This window comes from Olea europaea, chromosome 21 (genome assembly GCF_002742605.1).
Source record: "Olea europaea var. sylvestris chromosome 21, O_europaea_v1, whole genome shotgun sequence".
Lineage (NCBI taxonomy): Eukaryota > Viridiplantae > Streptophyta > Magnoliopsida > Lamiales > Oleaceae > Olea > Olea europaea.
This window is the reverse complement of record NC_036257.1, coordinates 10,192,071-10,206,883: the sequence shown is the minus strand read 5'-3', so window position 1 is coordinate 10,206,883 and position 14,813 is coordinate 10,192,071. Positions and strand designations below refer to the sequence as shown.

The window sequence follows — 14,813 nt, the reverse complement described above, 5'->3', positions numbered from 1 at the left end:
AGCATTGGATTGATGTCTTTGATCGAGCATAGAACTAACCTCACACGGAGAAATCATACATTGATTTTTAGATCATCTAAGCTTCATGCAGACTATATACTTTATGTGAAAAATAATGTTACATGCAAAAATTAGGAATCATCCTTATCTGATAAGTGGCGGACGCAAACATTTTGAGTTATGGGACGCATTGAAATCTGCAAAAAATTAAAAATTATGAGGAATTTTACATTCAGAAATTTACATTCAAAAAAATCCTACCCATGTAAATTTACACCGAATTTTGTATTCAAAAATTTACATGAGGTATGAATTTTTCAAATGTGAAATTTCGAAAATTTTTGATATATGCCCCTGTGTAAAATTTTCTAATAAAATGATATAAATTATATGAGTAATTTGTTGCATAAAAAATAATAAATGTTAATGAAATAAATGAAATATTTTAAAGAAATGAGGAGTTAGACGTCTCTTTTCAAGACTCTCACCCCAACATGGTCCATGCTCGATTCACCATGTATCGGATAATTACATATTTTACGTTGGGATTTCAGCCCCAACATAAATTTCTTAGGCGTTCTCTTTATTTGAATGCATGACCTCCTCTTATGATGAAATTAATTTAAATGCTGGTACTAATTAAGAAAACTTATTCAGACTAAATTTTGCATGGTCCATGCCAGGATGAACAAGCCGAATTCGACGAACCATTATCAAGATCGAATCATTATAGAATTCTCATTTGTAACGTAGAGATCAATGAGACACTAATGCAGTTGCCAAAAAATCGAATATGTATGTGAATTTGAACACATATTCTAATTTTATTATAATTTAACAAATTATTGATTAAAAGCCAATATTCCAATTGACAACAAATTAGTCACATTCTACACGAATAAGTAACACATGAGATCCAAAAATGAATGGCCTACTTATGAGTTGACTCGTGTCAAAAGTACTCCAATCAATCGACAACTTTCCCGACCCACTAGGCCGACACAACAAGATACGTGCTCTACTCTACTAATAAATTGAATTATCATTTAAATTATAATTAATAATTAATTTTAATTTTATAATTACTCACAACCCTTCAACTTCAAGTACACATTTCATAAATTTTTATCAATATTTACTAAAATTTGTTGTTTTTTTTTTTTAATCTAATCCAATTAAGGGCTTAAGATAGGTGTCTTTTATTTTATTTTTTTCAAAATAATAACATCACATTTAAATTTGCAAGTGAAATATAAACTTCACTGAGTTGACATGTCTAATAGACATTCTAAATTTATGTCGAGATCTAGAATTTATCTATTTTTCGCTATCACATCATCTTGATATATCTCTATCAAGTTTTTTAAATAACGTTTCTATTTTGCTTATATGATGCAATTAAAAAAAATATAAAAATCCACAAGTGTATCGAATATGTTCTTGTGAGGGATTCATTGGTAGGATGAGTAGGCTTTTCTTTTTATTTTCTTTTCTTTTTAAAAATGTATGCACATTATTTTATTATTCAATAGAGTTAAGGCATTTCAATCTTTTCTCATAAAAAAGTTGACTTACTTAATTGCTCCACTAAGTGAAAGGTTAGAGGTTTTGTACTACGATATAAAGTTAAGGACCATTTGTACAGTAATCCTATACATTAGGGATTATTTGTACCAATTTTCCCTCAAAAAAATACAAACAAGTTACATGTATTTTTAGCACACGTAAAATACAAAACAATTGACGGGTACCAGGAAAAAAGAAAAAGAAAAGAGGAAAACCTGATTTGTAGTCAATTTTCAGTAGTAGACTTGAAATGTAGCTAGACTTTGTGAAAGTGACCAATTTTTTTAGGTTCAATTACGAATAAATTCATTTGTACAATGGTCAAATTCTTTGTATGGCTAAGATTATATATCACCAATGGTTGGTTCACAAATTTGAAGGCCAAACGAATAGCTTTGAAGAAAAATTTTGTAAGTGATGCATCCTATTTAGCCAACAGAATATACTAGTTAGAGGAAAAAGCTAGATGAAATCTATCAACCTAAAAAATGAAAATCGAAATATTGAAAATACCTTGTAGAAAATCAAATTTGGATTATGTAAATAGGCGAAATGACGATTTTATACTAATCAAATATTGAATTTTTTAGACATCTATCAAGTAGTTGAATATCGAGTTTGCCATGAAAATCTCAATTTTGCTAAGCAAAAGTTGATTATGTTGGGCAAATCTCGAGTTTGCTTGATTATATAATTTCAAATGCACATAATGTTTGATCCAAAATTCTTGCACTCCATTTTTATTAAACTCTAAATTCAATTAGATGTCTAAACATATTTATTTTCTTGGTAGAGATTTGTGTAACAAAAGCTATGAACTAATTTCCTCGCATGCTATGCACGTAAGTTCCACATTTTTCCTATCTCGATCCTTTTATGCATGAACTTTCTTCTTTTTGCATCAACCGTTTTCAATTACAATGCTTAACCTATAAAAGCAATATACACACTACATACACTCAATCTTATGAAAAAAATCAAGATTTTACAGTTTAAAGTTTCAATGAAACTCGAGATTTCACAATATTTCAACATTTCACAACATTTCAAGATTCGCCAAATTTTGAAATTATACTAAATTTGAGAATTTCACAATATACGGAGATTCTCCTAAATTCAATATTAATGTAATCACATAATTTAGAGAATCTTGAAATGTTGTGAAATGTCAGAATCTTGTGAAGCTCTAAAATTTTATAGAATCTTGAAATTGCAGGATCTTGAAATTTTGGACCATATTGAGCTTATCATGATTGATGTAAAAAAAATGAAGTTCGCATATAAAATATCAAAAGAAGTAAAAATGAGAAACCTTCACGTGACGAAATTATTGTACAACTTTTGTTATACAAGTGTTGATTGCGCAAATAATATAACATTGAAAAGATAATGAATTTAGAGTTCAACGAAAAAAATAGAGTGCAATCCAGGATTGTAAATCAAAAAGTATCCACGTTTGAAATTAGGTAGCCAAGCAAAGTCAAAATTTGTTTAGCATACTCAACTTTTGCATAGAAAATTTAAGATTTGATTGGCTATTGCGACATATATCTACTAAATTCAATATTTGACTAACAAAACTTGTCATTTTACACATCAAATTAGAGATTTTATACAATTTGCTATTCAAAATTCCCTTCAATGAGTGAAATAAATGAATTTTAGAATTCAGGAAAAGAAGAAAGAATTTTAGGATCCATCTGGGAATTTAGAAATTTTTAAGGTACTTTAGTCAATTTCATTTTTTCCTCTCTCTTTATATATATATATATATATATATATATATATATATTTATTTATTTATTTATTTATTTATTTAGGAAAAGGCCATGAATATGAAACCATTTCAAGTTTTATGCTTTTTCAAAATGGTGTGTCAACGTCCTCGGAAAGAATGAAAAACAGAAAAATACAGGAGAGATTCTATGGTATATCCCTGTGGATACAGAACATAGAACCATTTATATACCATTCGCTAACCTCCTAACAGCACACGACACACTGAAAATTAAGTTGACAGTAACAAAATAGAAACAAGAGAGCTGTGCGTCTTAGTTTTTTTTTTTTTGGTATCAAACAAACAAAAGAAGAGAAAAAGAACCCCTTTGCGATGTTTGAGAACTTTGAAAATAGATGGAAGGGTTGGATATGGAGAGCTTCGTGTTGGCCTCTCTGAGTTTCCATAATCTTTCCTTTCCTTGCTTCCAGTGATCATCAATTTCAGTATTTTTTTTTTTTTTTTTTTTGTCCCTTTTCTAGGATATAACCCAAGAAATTGCAGGAAACTTTGAGGAAAAAGGTGAGTGCGGTGTTTTCTTTTTTTCATATTCCGGGGCTTGATTCAGTTGATCAGCAGATTATGGAGATGGAGGTTATCAACTGGTACGGTTCTTTATTCTGCAATTTTGTTCTTTTTTATTTCATCCCAAGATTTTTCAGTTTTTTGGGGGTTTTTGGTTGTTAACTTGGCCTTGTTCCTTTTTAGTCTTAGTTATGATATACTAAGATGATTCGTGTTTGCATATGTTAAGTTTATATATGTGTGTGCTTGTTGTCTCCAATTGCAGTTTATGGAGATTTTATTTGCCTAGGAATTTTGAATTGAGTTTAATTTCTGGCTGCCTCAGGATTTAGGGGGCATAGAGTCTTATTATTCGGATTCTAATAATATGCTAGTAGGAAAGATTTTTCCCCCCATTCCAATAGCAGCATCCAATTCTTTGTCTTCATCATCATCTTTAGGGTTTTATTTGATGTAAAATTTATAACTTAGAAGCTACAGGAAAGATCTAGCAAAAAGAGAAAAGAGCCATGGGAATGGATTTTCTTTTCATTTTTGCAGGAGGTCTAGGTAAGTAGACAATTTAATTGGGTTGAATTTGAATCTTTCTCAAACACATACGTGACATCTATTTCTGTCTTTCAAGGAAATACCAAATTTATTCTAGGTGATTGTTGTGTTTTAAGAAGATGCTAAAAAGAAATATCAGAGTTTTTTGTTTAGTATCCAAATGACCTTCAGCTAGATCATTTAGATGATAGAACCATAATCGGAGTGTTCGATCACTTTTAGTTGAGGTCTTGATGGGCTGAGCACGTGACCAGTAAGAGATCAGGCGAAAACAAGGAGAATGAAATAGAGATGCTCATGAAGAAAATGCTAGAGTTCAAAGAGAACTCTTCTTTTCAGATACATGATTGATATTATCTCATCAAGATTTTGATATGCTTCCCTGTTGCATTACCTACCTGAACATTAGGTGCTCTTTGCACTTGAAAGTATGCATGTTCTGTTAATTATGATATCACAAAGAGGGGAACTGCACGTAAGAAAAGGGTGTCGAAAATCGTAATTTTGTATTCTTGAATGATCCAGTGTGCAAGATCCTCTTTTCTATTGTTCCTAGGCTGCTTAAATGAAACCCAGTAGATAGTTATTGCAGTTTGAACCTGTAGTGCATGTTTGTTATGCAGCAATGGACTATCAAGGGGAAATGAGTAAAAGATGAACTCTGAGTTTCTGAAATTTATTTGCCTTAACATTTACAATCTAATCAAAATGATCTTCATTAATGCAAGGAATGAAAATGAAGCAGGGTTGAAGTTCATGTTATCAAATATTCTCAGTTTACAGTTACACATGATTCCTCTTTAATTTTTTAGTTAGAAAAAATTTTACATGAGAAATTATTACAAAGAAGTTCCTCAGGCATCTTCTGCAAAAACTTTTTTATTTATTTATTTATTATTATTATTTTTTTTTTTTGTATGCTGCTTTATAGCTTTCATTTGCAAGAAATTGTAATAATACTAGAAAATTATATTGGTTTTCCTGTTATTATTGGAAAGTTTTCTGTTCACCTGATTTGATTCACAATTTTATACCTTTTCTTCAGAATATACTGTATGAAATCTTGAAGCAACCAAATGACAAATACTTGATTATTTACTAGTTACGACTTGATATGATGATTGCTTCCACTGACTAATGATAAAACGAAAATTGTATAAATTTTGGGAACACTGTTTTTTCTTCTTTTCGTACACTATTATCCAAATGTATGCCTTGTTTCTCTCTCTGTTATACATTGCTTTATAGTCACTCTCTCTTCAATGGCCAGTGTGTATGCAGGTTCCACGGACATTTAAAACTGGCAACAACAATTTTCTGACTTAGGAAGAGTGGTGATCTATAACAAAGCTTCATTGAACTCTAGCTGCGGGACATAATAATCAGATTCAGTGTTGTTTCCGGTGGCTCGGCTATACTCATTCTCAGTTGAAGCTCTTTCTCTGTAGCAAGTCTCCTTCCTTTGGCATTGGGTGGAGCCGAGCTTAAAAGTCAGCTATACTCGGGCACATCTCCTTTGGCAATACATATTTGATTTCTGAAATAAAGAAAAATTTGCTTCAAGCCTTTAGCAATATATGTCCATGTAATATCGGTTCAGGGCAAATCTTCTTTGGCAAATTTGAAGTTCCTCCAGTTGGCCTTGCTAGCTGAGGATGGTTCGACAATTTTAAGGTCTTGACTTATAAGAACAGTCAGGAATACAGACTTTGAGGGCTTAGCTCCAGTTGGTGATATCTAACTTGGAATTTCTACCAGGACCCTTTTTTTGGTCCATTTTTGGGCAAATCTCCTTTGGCATTTTGGAGTCTTGAATAAGACTCCGTTTATCCCTTTAGTGGGCAAATCTCCTTTGGCATTTAAACTCCATTTGTGGAGATAATAAGACTATGAAAATATTTGGAACATAAACAGAGAGACTTCACTGTTTGCCCTCGGATTTTTATTTTTTTTCCTCTTTTTGGCAAGGCTACTGATTCCAGTTGCAACTAGAGTTGCAACTTTCTAGTTATTGTGCAGTCTGAATTACTCAGTCTCGACTAAAGCATAACCCAAGCGGTACGCCTCTCTACTATTTTCATTACTATTTTATTATGCTTCTTTTTGTGTTTAGTTAGCTTCATCAGGAAAACAATCATACTTGGTCCATGCTTGTTTATGTGAAGCAATTTGGCTTGATGATTGGTGTTGATTTGGGTCATTTCAATTGAACTCTAATTCTCATATTAGTAAATGAAATAGCCAACAGTAATGACACAATTACCTTATTCACGTTCTAGTAAATGTTATCTATTCTCTAGCTTCAACCTATAAGTGACTTTTATTTCACTTGCTAAATTATAGGGTGATACTTTGGTCTCTTAGAGACAAACATTGTAGAGGAAACAGATTCTTTAGCAAGGCACAAGTGTGAACACTATTTTGATGGCATACTATTTCTATTTAAACAATCTTCGTCTCCCATACTTCATCTGCAATTATTATAATTCATGTTCTAGTATATGTTATCTACACTCAAGCTTCAATCTACAGATGATTGTCATTTCACTGCTAACTTCTAGGGTGATAATTAGGTCTTTTAGAGAGGAATGTCACAGAGGATATACATTTTTGTGTAAGGCAAGAGTGAGAACATTATTTAGATGCCATCCTTCTTCTATTTCAACAATCTTAGTCTCCTGTACTTCATTTTTTGGTAATAAAATCGTTTGTTTTGAATTTGCAGAAGTAAAATTATAACTAAACAAGTACTATCTAGTATCAGCATTATGGATTTGCTAGACAGTGATTTCGACAGTCTCAGCGAGAGCGACAGTTCTGAGGATCACGATGACATTGAGTCTCTGTATGGTGGACAGGCCTGTACTATTTTCTCTAGTCTTGAGGAAACCATTGAAAAAATTGATGATTTCCTCTTGTTTGAGAGGCCATTCATGCATGGGGACATAGTTTGCTTAGCATCGGACCCATTGGGCCAAATGGGAAAGGTGATCAATGTCGGATTAACAGTGGACTTGGAAAATATCTATGGAAGAAAAATACACAATGTAAGTTCCAAAAATCTTCAGAAAATACGTTCCATTTCAGTTGGAGATTATGTAGTTAATGGGGCATGGCTTGGGAAAGTAGAAAAGATAGTTGATAGTATCACGGTCCTATTTGATGACGGTACAAAGAGTGAATTAATGACAATTGGTCCAGAAAAGATCATTGTCATTTCTCCTGATGCACTTGAAGATTCGCAATACCCTTTCTACCCAGGACAGAAAGTTCAAGTTGAGCTCCCTTCTGTTTCCAAATCAGTCATTTGGTTATGCCCTCCACGAAATAACAAAAAAAAACAAGGCACTGTCTGCAATGTCGATGCTGGACTCGTATATGTTGACTGGCTCGGCTGTGCTGCCATCAATGGTGAGAAATGGTCTGCTCCCCCATGTTTACAGGATTCAAAAAATTTAACGTTGTTGTCCTGTTTTCCCCATGCAAACTGGCAGCTTGGTGATTGGTGTGTTCTACCAGTGGAGCAGATTTTTACACATGCATTTTCCACCGGGCTGGTCAGAGGACATGAGATATCAAAAAATATACCTCTGAGAAACAACCCCCGTCCTGATTTTCAGGAAATTTCTGTTATTGTTCAGACAAGGACTAAAATTGATGTCCAGTGGCAGGATGGCAGCCAATCGGTGGGGCTAGAGTCACATTCTCTGTTACCTGTGAATATTGTTGATATTCATGATTTTTGGACTGATACATTTGTTATGGAAAAGGGAACATGTGATGATTCAAATGTTTCATGTGCCCAAAGATGGGGTGTTGTGAGAAGTGTGGACTCAAAAGAACGGACAGTGAAGGTAAAATGGTGTAATTCCTCTGCTTTTGGGGACAAAGAAATAGAGGAGATTGTGAGTGCTTATGAATTGGTTGAGCACCCGGAATACTCATACTCTCTGGGGGATGCAGTATTTAGAATGCAAAGGAGTATAATTTTGGATCTAGCAGATGAAAACTGTTTCAATAACCACACAATCTCTAAAATATGTTTGTGTGAAGAGTCTCATCTTAAGGTTAATGATAATGGCGAAGATCAGAATAATTACACGGAGAGCAACTTTTTATCTCATATTGGTTTAGTAGTTGGCTTCAAAGATGGGGCTATTGAAGTGAAATGGGCTACTGGTGCCACTAGCAAGGTATGCACCTATCTTATGTTTTTCTTGAAATTTATCCTCTTTTAGTTGAACTCTAAATGAAGTATTGCAATTATTTAAAAGATTTAATGGTTGTTGATTAGTCATTTACAATCTGACATTTTATATTTGGTTATCATTTTGAATGTCGTATGTGTGTGGGTGGGTGGAGGGGGATTGGGTTGGGTTTGGTTTGGTTGTTTTTATTTCTTGCCTATTTATGAAGAACATAGTATTGGCCCTCTGACCTTTTTCACCCCTTTGTGGAAAATGATTTTACCTTTCAATCTTCTACTTCATTGTTCTCATTTGTTTCAAAAATACATGTCTACTAACTGTTTTAAATACTCTTGTTGATTACTCAAAAATATCATAGGTCGCACCATATGAGATATATCGGGTTGATAAATTTGACGACACAGCTGCCACTTCTATGCTAAACGATGAAAATACTCAGCAATCAAATGGGGACATTGCAGCACAAGGGAACCAACTTGTGGGCCAGAAAGGAAAGGTGACATAATTCTGCCTCTCTTAAACTGTGAAGAATTGAATTATTCCTGAAGTGAGACAATAACTCGTAGCAATTTGGTAAAGAGTTCAAAAAAATTGGAACAGGGTTACTGAAAGTAGCAAGAAGCAAACTTTTTACTTTCCACTAAAAGAACTGTTGATAGACATTGATAGTATATGTAGACTCTGTTGTATTAGCCCGACAATAAATTTCCCACATAATTAATAAATTCTATCTGAGTGATGACTTGGCCTTTGAAGTTGAGTTCATATTTGAAATTTTTTATGAGGAAATAATTCCTAATGATGGAACCCAACCCTGAGTTGTCATAATAACAATCTAACAATTTAGAGGGAACATCAAATCATGGCCACATCAGTTATTGGTAATAGGTGTATATAATGCGTGGTTCAGTTTTTAGTAAATGGTTGTAGGTACTAAATTTAAATGTAACTGCCAGGATGTGTTGGATTTGAACTATAACAATTTAAAGGACTCTAGTTCATATTCCCTTTCTCAAGTCGCTATTGGGGTTTTCACTAGTATCACTTCAAGCCTATTGGGGTCTTTGGGTTCATCTGTTGTTTGTGGATACAAACGTGCATCAGGAGATGGTCAAAAACTCGGTATACCCAATGAGGAGGAAGCTCTCGAACTTTGCAATGTGCACACTGTTGATGAACCACTGGTAGATGATGATTCAGAGATTTATGGAAGAATGACTTCAGAGCCAAGACCCAGAGAAGCTAATGAGGAAATCATCTTGCCATCTGGAAGCAAGCTTCCAGAACTTTTTAGGCAGTTTGATATGGTTCATGGTGTCTCAGACCACCACTTTGTTGATGGATCTGGTATGGGGGTCCTGCAATCTCCTCAGGTTAGATATGGAATCTATGTTCTTAAAACAGTGGATCAGTTTGCTAGTCCAGCAGTTGGTTGAATTTTGGTTTTTGTACAGATGAAAAGAGGCTGGCTTAAGAAGGTTCACCAAGAATGGAGCATTTTGAAGAAAGATATTCCCGGTGAGAAAATATGTTATTGACTTTACCATTATGTAATGGTACAAATATGCATTTCGAAAAAGTACATGTGTTGGTGTAACTGTACATGTATTGGCTTGTCCCTACATTAGTGTGGAAGTTGAAAGTAAATAAACCAAGGTTAGAATCATGTTGCTAGAAAACCTCTACAAGAACCAAACACAAGCTCAAATTTATGTGTGAACTCTTGGTTCTAAACAATAGATAGATTGGTTTAAAAATGTTTAGCCCCTCTTTTGCTCGGATTAAAATTGGATATTTACTAGATTTTGATAAAAGTGGATGAAATATGTGGTTGAAAAGTTGTGGATCCCATGAAATATGTAATTAATATTAATTGTTGACTTTAACTTAGATTAACTTAGATTAAAATTTTTATTTTAATTTATACCAAATAGGGCCTTAATTTGGTGATTCATAGATGTTATATTCTCAGAAATTATCGGCAACTGCAAGTGTAACAAATACCTTCCAAGTCAACTGTATTATCATTTAATTATCACAACAATGGCAGATTTTTATATTTGTATTTCTCATTTTTGCTATTTCTATAAAAAAAAATAAAAAAAAATAAATAATCATAATTTTACAGGAACGATCTATGTCCGCATCTATGAGGATAGAATGGATCTGCTTCGAGCGGCAATTGTAGGTGCACCTGGAACTCCATATCATGATGGACTGTTTCTCTTTGACATATGTCTACCCCCACAATATCCTAATGAGCCACCTGTAAGTAGGCTTTTCTAGATGTTGGGTATGTAATTGATGTTAAAAAGAAGCATTTCAGAAAAATCGAGTGCAGATGAAATTTGTGATTTAGATGATGTAAACGTTAGTTAATATGAAATATGTGCAGATGGTGCACTATAATTCTGGAGGACTTCGCATCAATCCCAACTTATACGAATCGGGGAAGGTCTGTCTCAGTATCCTCAATACGTGGACAGGTTCCGGCACTGAAGTTTGGAATCCGGGATCCTCCACAATTCTTCAAGTTCTCCTCTCCCTCCAGGCCCTTGTACTTAATGAAAAGCCTTATTTTAATGAGGCTGGATATGATTCACTGATTGGCAAAGCTGAGGGTGAGAAGAACTCAATTAGCTACAATGAAAATGCTTTTCTTGACAGCTGTAGATCCATGATGTACCTTCTACGGAAACCACCAAAGGTAAATTAGTTCGAGTATACTTAATTCTGGCAATGGTATGGCTTGGAGCACGTACCTTACTCACAATTTAATTTCTTATTATGTTGCTAATTTAGACATTGCGTACTGTAATTGTGATATATGTCAATTTTCTTGACAAACACACAATAACACATGTATATAGATGTTAAGGAATGGCTTTTTGTTTACATCATAATAATGTTACATTATGTTCTGCATGCTGTTGGACAAATATTTGAAACGTCCTTTTAATTTGAATCAAATGTTGCAGCATTTCGAGGAACTTGTGAAGGAGCACTTTAAGGGACGATGCAAGAATATTCTATTGGCTTGTAATGCATATATGGAAGGAGCTCCAATAGGTTATCCATTCGGAGACAGTAAAACCAAACAGGAATATCAAAATGGAAGCTCTACGGGGTTCAAGATCATGCTCAGGAAGCTCTTTCCTAAGCTGGTGGAAGCATTTTCTGACAATGGTGTTGATTGTAGCCAAATGTTGGACAAGCTTCAGTAACATCTGCCAATACGTAAGAACAACATTTTCATATGTACAATATCAAACTATTAGTTCTGTATGGCTTGCAATCAATTCTGCGTGAAAGGAGACATTTAGTGTTCATTGTAAGATATTGAGTCACGTAATTATTTCTGTATCAATGAAAGATAATAATAAAATTTTGGTGAGGAAGTAAATTCTTGATAATGGAACCCAACCCTAAGATTTCATCATCAAAGATCATGAGAATCAAAAAGAAAGCTCCGATCATGCTCGGAAAGCTCTTCTTTGCTAAGCTGATTGGAGCATTTCAGGACAGTGGTATTAATATTAGGCAAATGTGGACTAGATTCGGTAACCTTTGCCTACATTTAAGAATGACATTGTCATTTGCAAAATATCCACTTGCGAAAACTATTAATCTCTTGACGTGTGTTAGAAGAATAAAAAATGTTAATGTGTTGAGGGAGAAAAAACTTTGGTGCAACCGCCCAATGGAGAGTCGCCACCACATTGGGTGGCCCACTTTCACCCAATGAAATGAGTTCATCTTGGGACTTGAGGTGGAAAGAGAGAAAAAATAAAGTCTCGAAGTAGCTCCACCTCGTTGGGTGAGAATGGACCACCCGATGTTATGGCGGCTCTCCATTGGGTGGTGGCACCATATAGGACATTGCGATCACGTCCATCGAAGATTTTCTCCTGTTGAGGGTAAGTATTATGTCTGTTTTAGAGTATAAGAGATGCTATATGTACTGGTGGAGTTTGACATGGTTTGTGCAAGAGGTCCATTTTCCATTGGTTGGCAAAAATAAATAAATAAAGAAGAAAATAGTCATACAAGTGCTGCCTGTGTAGTAATTGTACATTGCCTAGCAGTTATTTCCCTCCAAGACTTTTGGAACCCCTCCAGAATACACATGATTGGGGGAGCGAGGGGGGGGGGGGGGGGGGGGGGGGGGGGGGGGGTGGATGGTATTTTTTTAGAATATTTTATTCACGTGAAGTCTACCTTAGATGAGTATTCTGGAAGAATTCTCCCTTGTACTCCAACATTATTCCCCACCCCCAAAAAAATGAAAATTATGCTACTTTATCATGGCCACATCGGTCCTAGTTATGCCAAGCCCTGGACCGATGGCATTTCCAGGGCCACAGTCTGTAGCTCTTAGTGTTGTGTGGCTTGCACTGTACTATAGAAGACATTTGGTCTTCATAGTAAGATATGGTGTAATGAAATATATTCTTTATCAATAAAAGACAATAAATTGTGTGATTTCAATTTTAGATATTCCTTGGTTGGGGGCGTAAAAATGGAGATACAAAATTAACTAATGGACCCTAACAAAGGCCAACCCAACTGTGTCAGCTACAAGTAATGAATTAATGGAGACTGTTGGAGCTTCCAACTATACAAAGTGGTCTGCACAACTATTTCTGTGTCAAAGTTTGCAAGATCTCGATGTTGACTTGTTGAAGCAAGCAGAGACAATCTTCCGGAAAAACTCTATTGAGATTCTATATTATGCCTGCATCTTTAAAAGATATATGGCCTCAGTTGAATTGGTTTCAAGCACTGTATTTCTCCATCATCCATTTTCCCTAGTCGTTTCTATTTAGTCCTCCAGTTCGTATTATCCCGAGTTTCACTTAGAACATCCATGCGTATTTAATTTGATTTTACAGAAGAGAAAGCCAATCGATTAGTTTGCCTTATATATAAAATAATAATAATAATAATAAATAAATTTGTGTCTGACTTATCCATAAAATGCTAGGGAAATGAGTTACGAAATTCCAATGGATCTAATCCGTAAAATGTCCTTGAAAAGCTTTATATTGACAAATGTTTTGGCCCAAATCAAACCTTCTCCATATGGCCTTTGCTTTCGGACAGGTCTTCATGGTATGGTCTAACATCTCAATCATATCTCCACATTGGGTGAGCTGGTCACCTGTCATATTTCGATGAGCAATAATGCTTCAGGTACAGAAAATTAATTACAGAAGGGATACAGAAATTCAAAAAAATCTGATGTGGCACCATACTTCATTATTATTTCCTGACAACTGCCAAACCGTCCCCTTTTACCCACCCCCAATACACCCCACACCCAACACAGCCACCCCATCACTTTATTTCCCTATTTACGATCTCAAATTTCGAAAGTATTACAGGAATGTTATATGAAGTTGAAATATTACATTCTTAATATCATTTCGAAGTGCTCACGGCCTAGTTTATCGCATTCTTAATCGCGTACGAAACAGCCAAACGTAGCAAAAGTTACCACTTGTCGAAATAGGCCGTTCCAAAATAGATAAATGATTTTTCTTATTTTTGTCTCAATTTTCGGGATCATTAATGAAATCAAAATATCGCATTTTTAATATCATTTCGTAGTGCTCACGGCCTAGTTTATCACATCCTTAACCGCGTACAAAACGGTCAAACGTAGCAAGAGTTACCACTCGTCGAAATAGGCCGTTCCAAAATATATAAATGATTTGTCTTATTTTTGTCTCAACTTTCGGGATCATTACGGGATGTCAAACAAAATCGAAATATCGCATTCTTAACATCATTTCGAAGTGCTCACAACCTAGTTTATCGCATCCTTAATCGCGTGCGATGGCCGTTCCAAAATATATAAATGATTTTTCTTATTTTTGTCTCAATTTTCGGATCATTACGGGATGTCAAACGAAAATCACATTCTTAACACCATTTTAAAGTGCTCACAACCTAGTTTATCGCATCCTTAACCACGTGCGAAACGTTCAACCATAGCAAAAGTTATCACTCGTCGAAATAAGCCGTTTCAAAATATATAAATGATTTTTCTTATTTTTGTTTCGCCCACGCAAGCGCGGGTGGGACCGACATCTGTTGGCGCACTTTTTGGGGTCAACATGATACGCACTTAATAAAGGTTCACCCTATAAGTTAGATGGCAGCTTAACATTTAATAATATAGTATT

At 34.6% G+C, this 14,813-nt stretch overlaps 1 protein-coding gene across 1 annotated transcript; it reads left to right on the top strand.

Annotated features, from left to right (window-relative positions):
* The first annotated feature begins 3,438 nt into the window (after nucleotides 1–3,438).
* On the top strand, nucleotides 3,439–12,038 carry LOC111370579 (probable ubiquitin-conjugating enzyme E2 24). The gene is made up of 9 exons (XM_022992366.1): nucleotides 3,439–3,948; nucleotides 5,688–6,475; nucleotides 7,143–8,610; nucleotides 8,984–9,121; nucleotides 9,582–9,998; nucleotides 10,080–10,143; nucleotides 10,754–10,893; nucleotides 11,021–11,332; nucleotides 11,604–12,038. Exons 3-9 carry the CDS (start codon nucleotides 7,186–7,188, stop codon nucleotides 11,847–11,849), a joined length of 2,742 nt encoding a protein of 913 aa, XP_022848134.1. The 5' UTR covers nucleotides 3,439–3,948; nucleotides 5,688–6,475; nucleotides 7,143–7,185; the 3' UTR covers nucleotides 11,850–12,038.
* The last annotated feature ends 2,775 nt before the right edge of the window (nucleotides 12,039–14,813 follow it).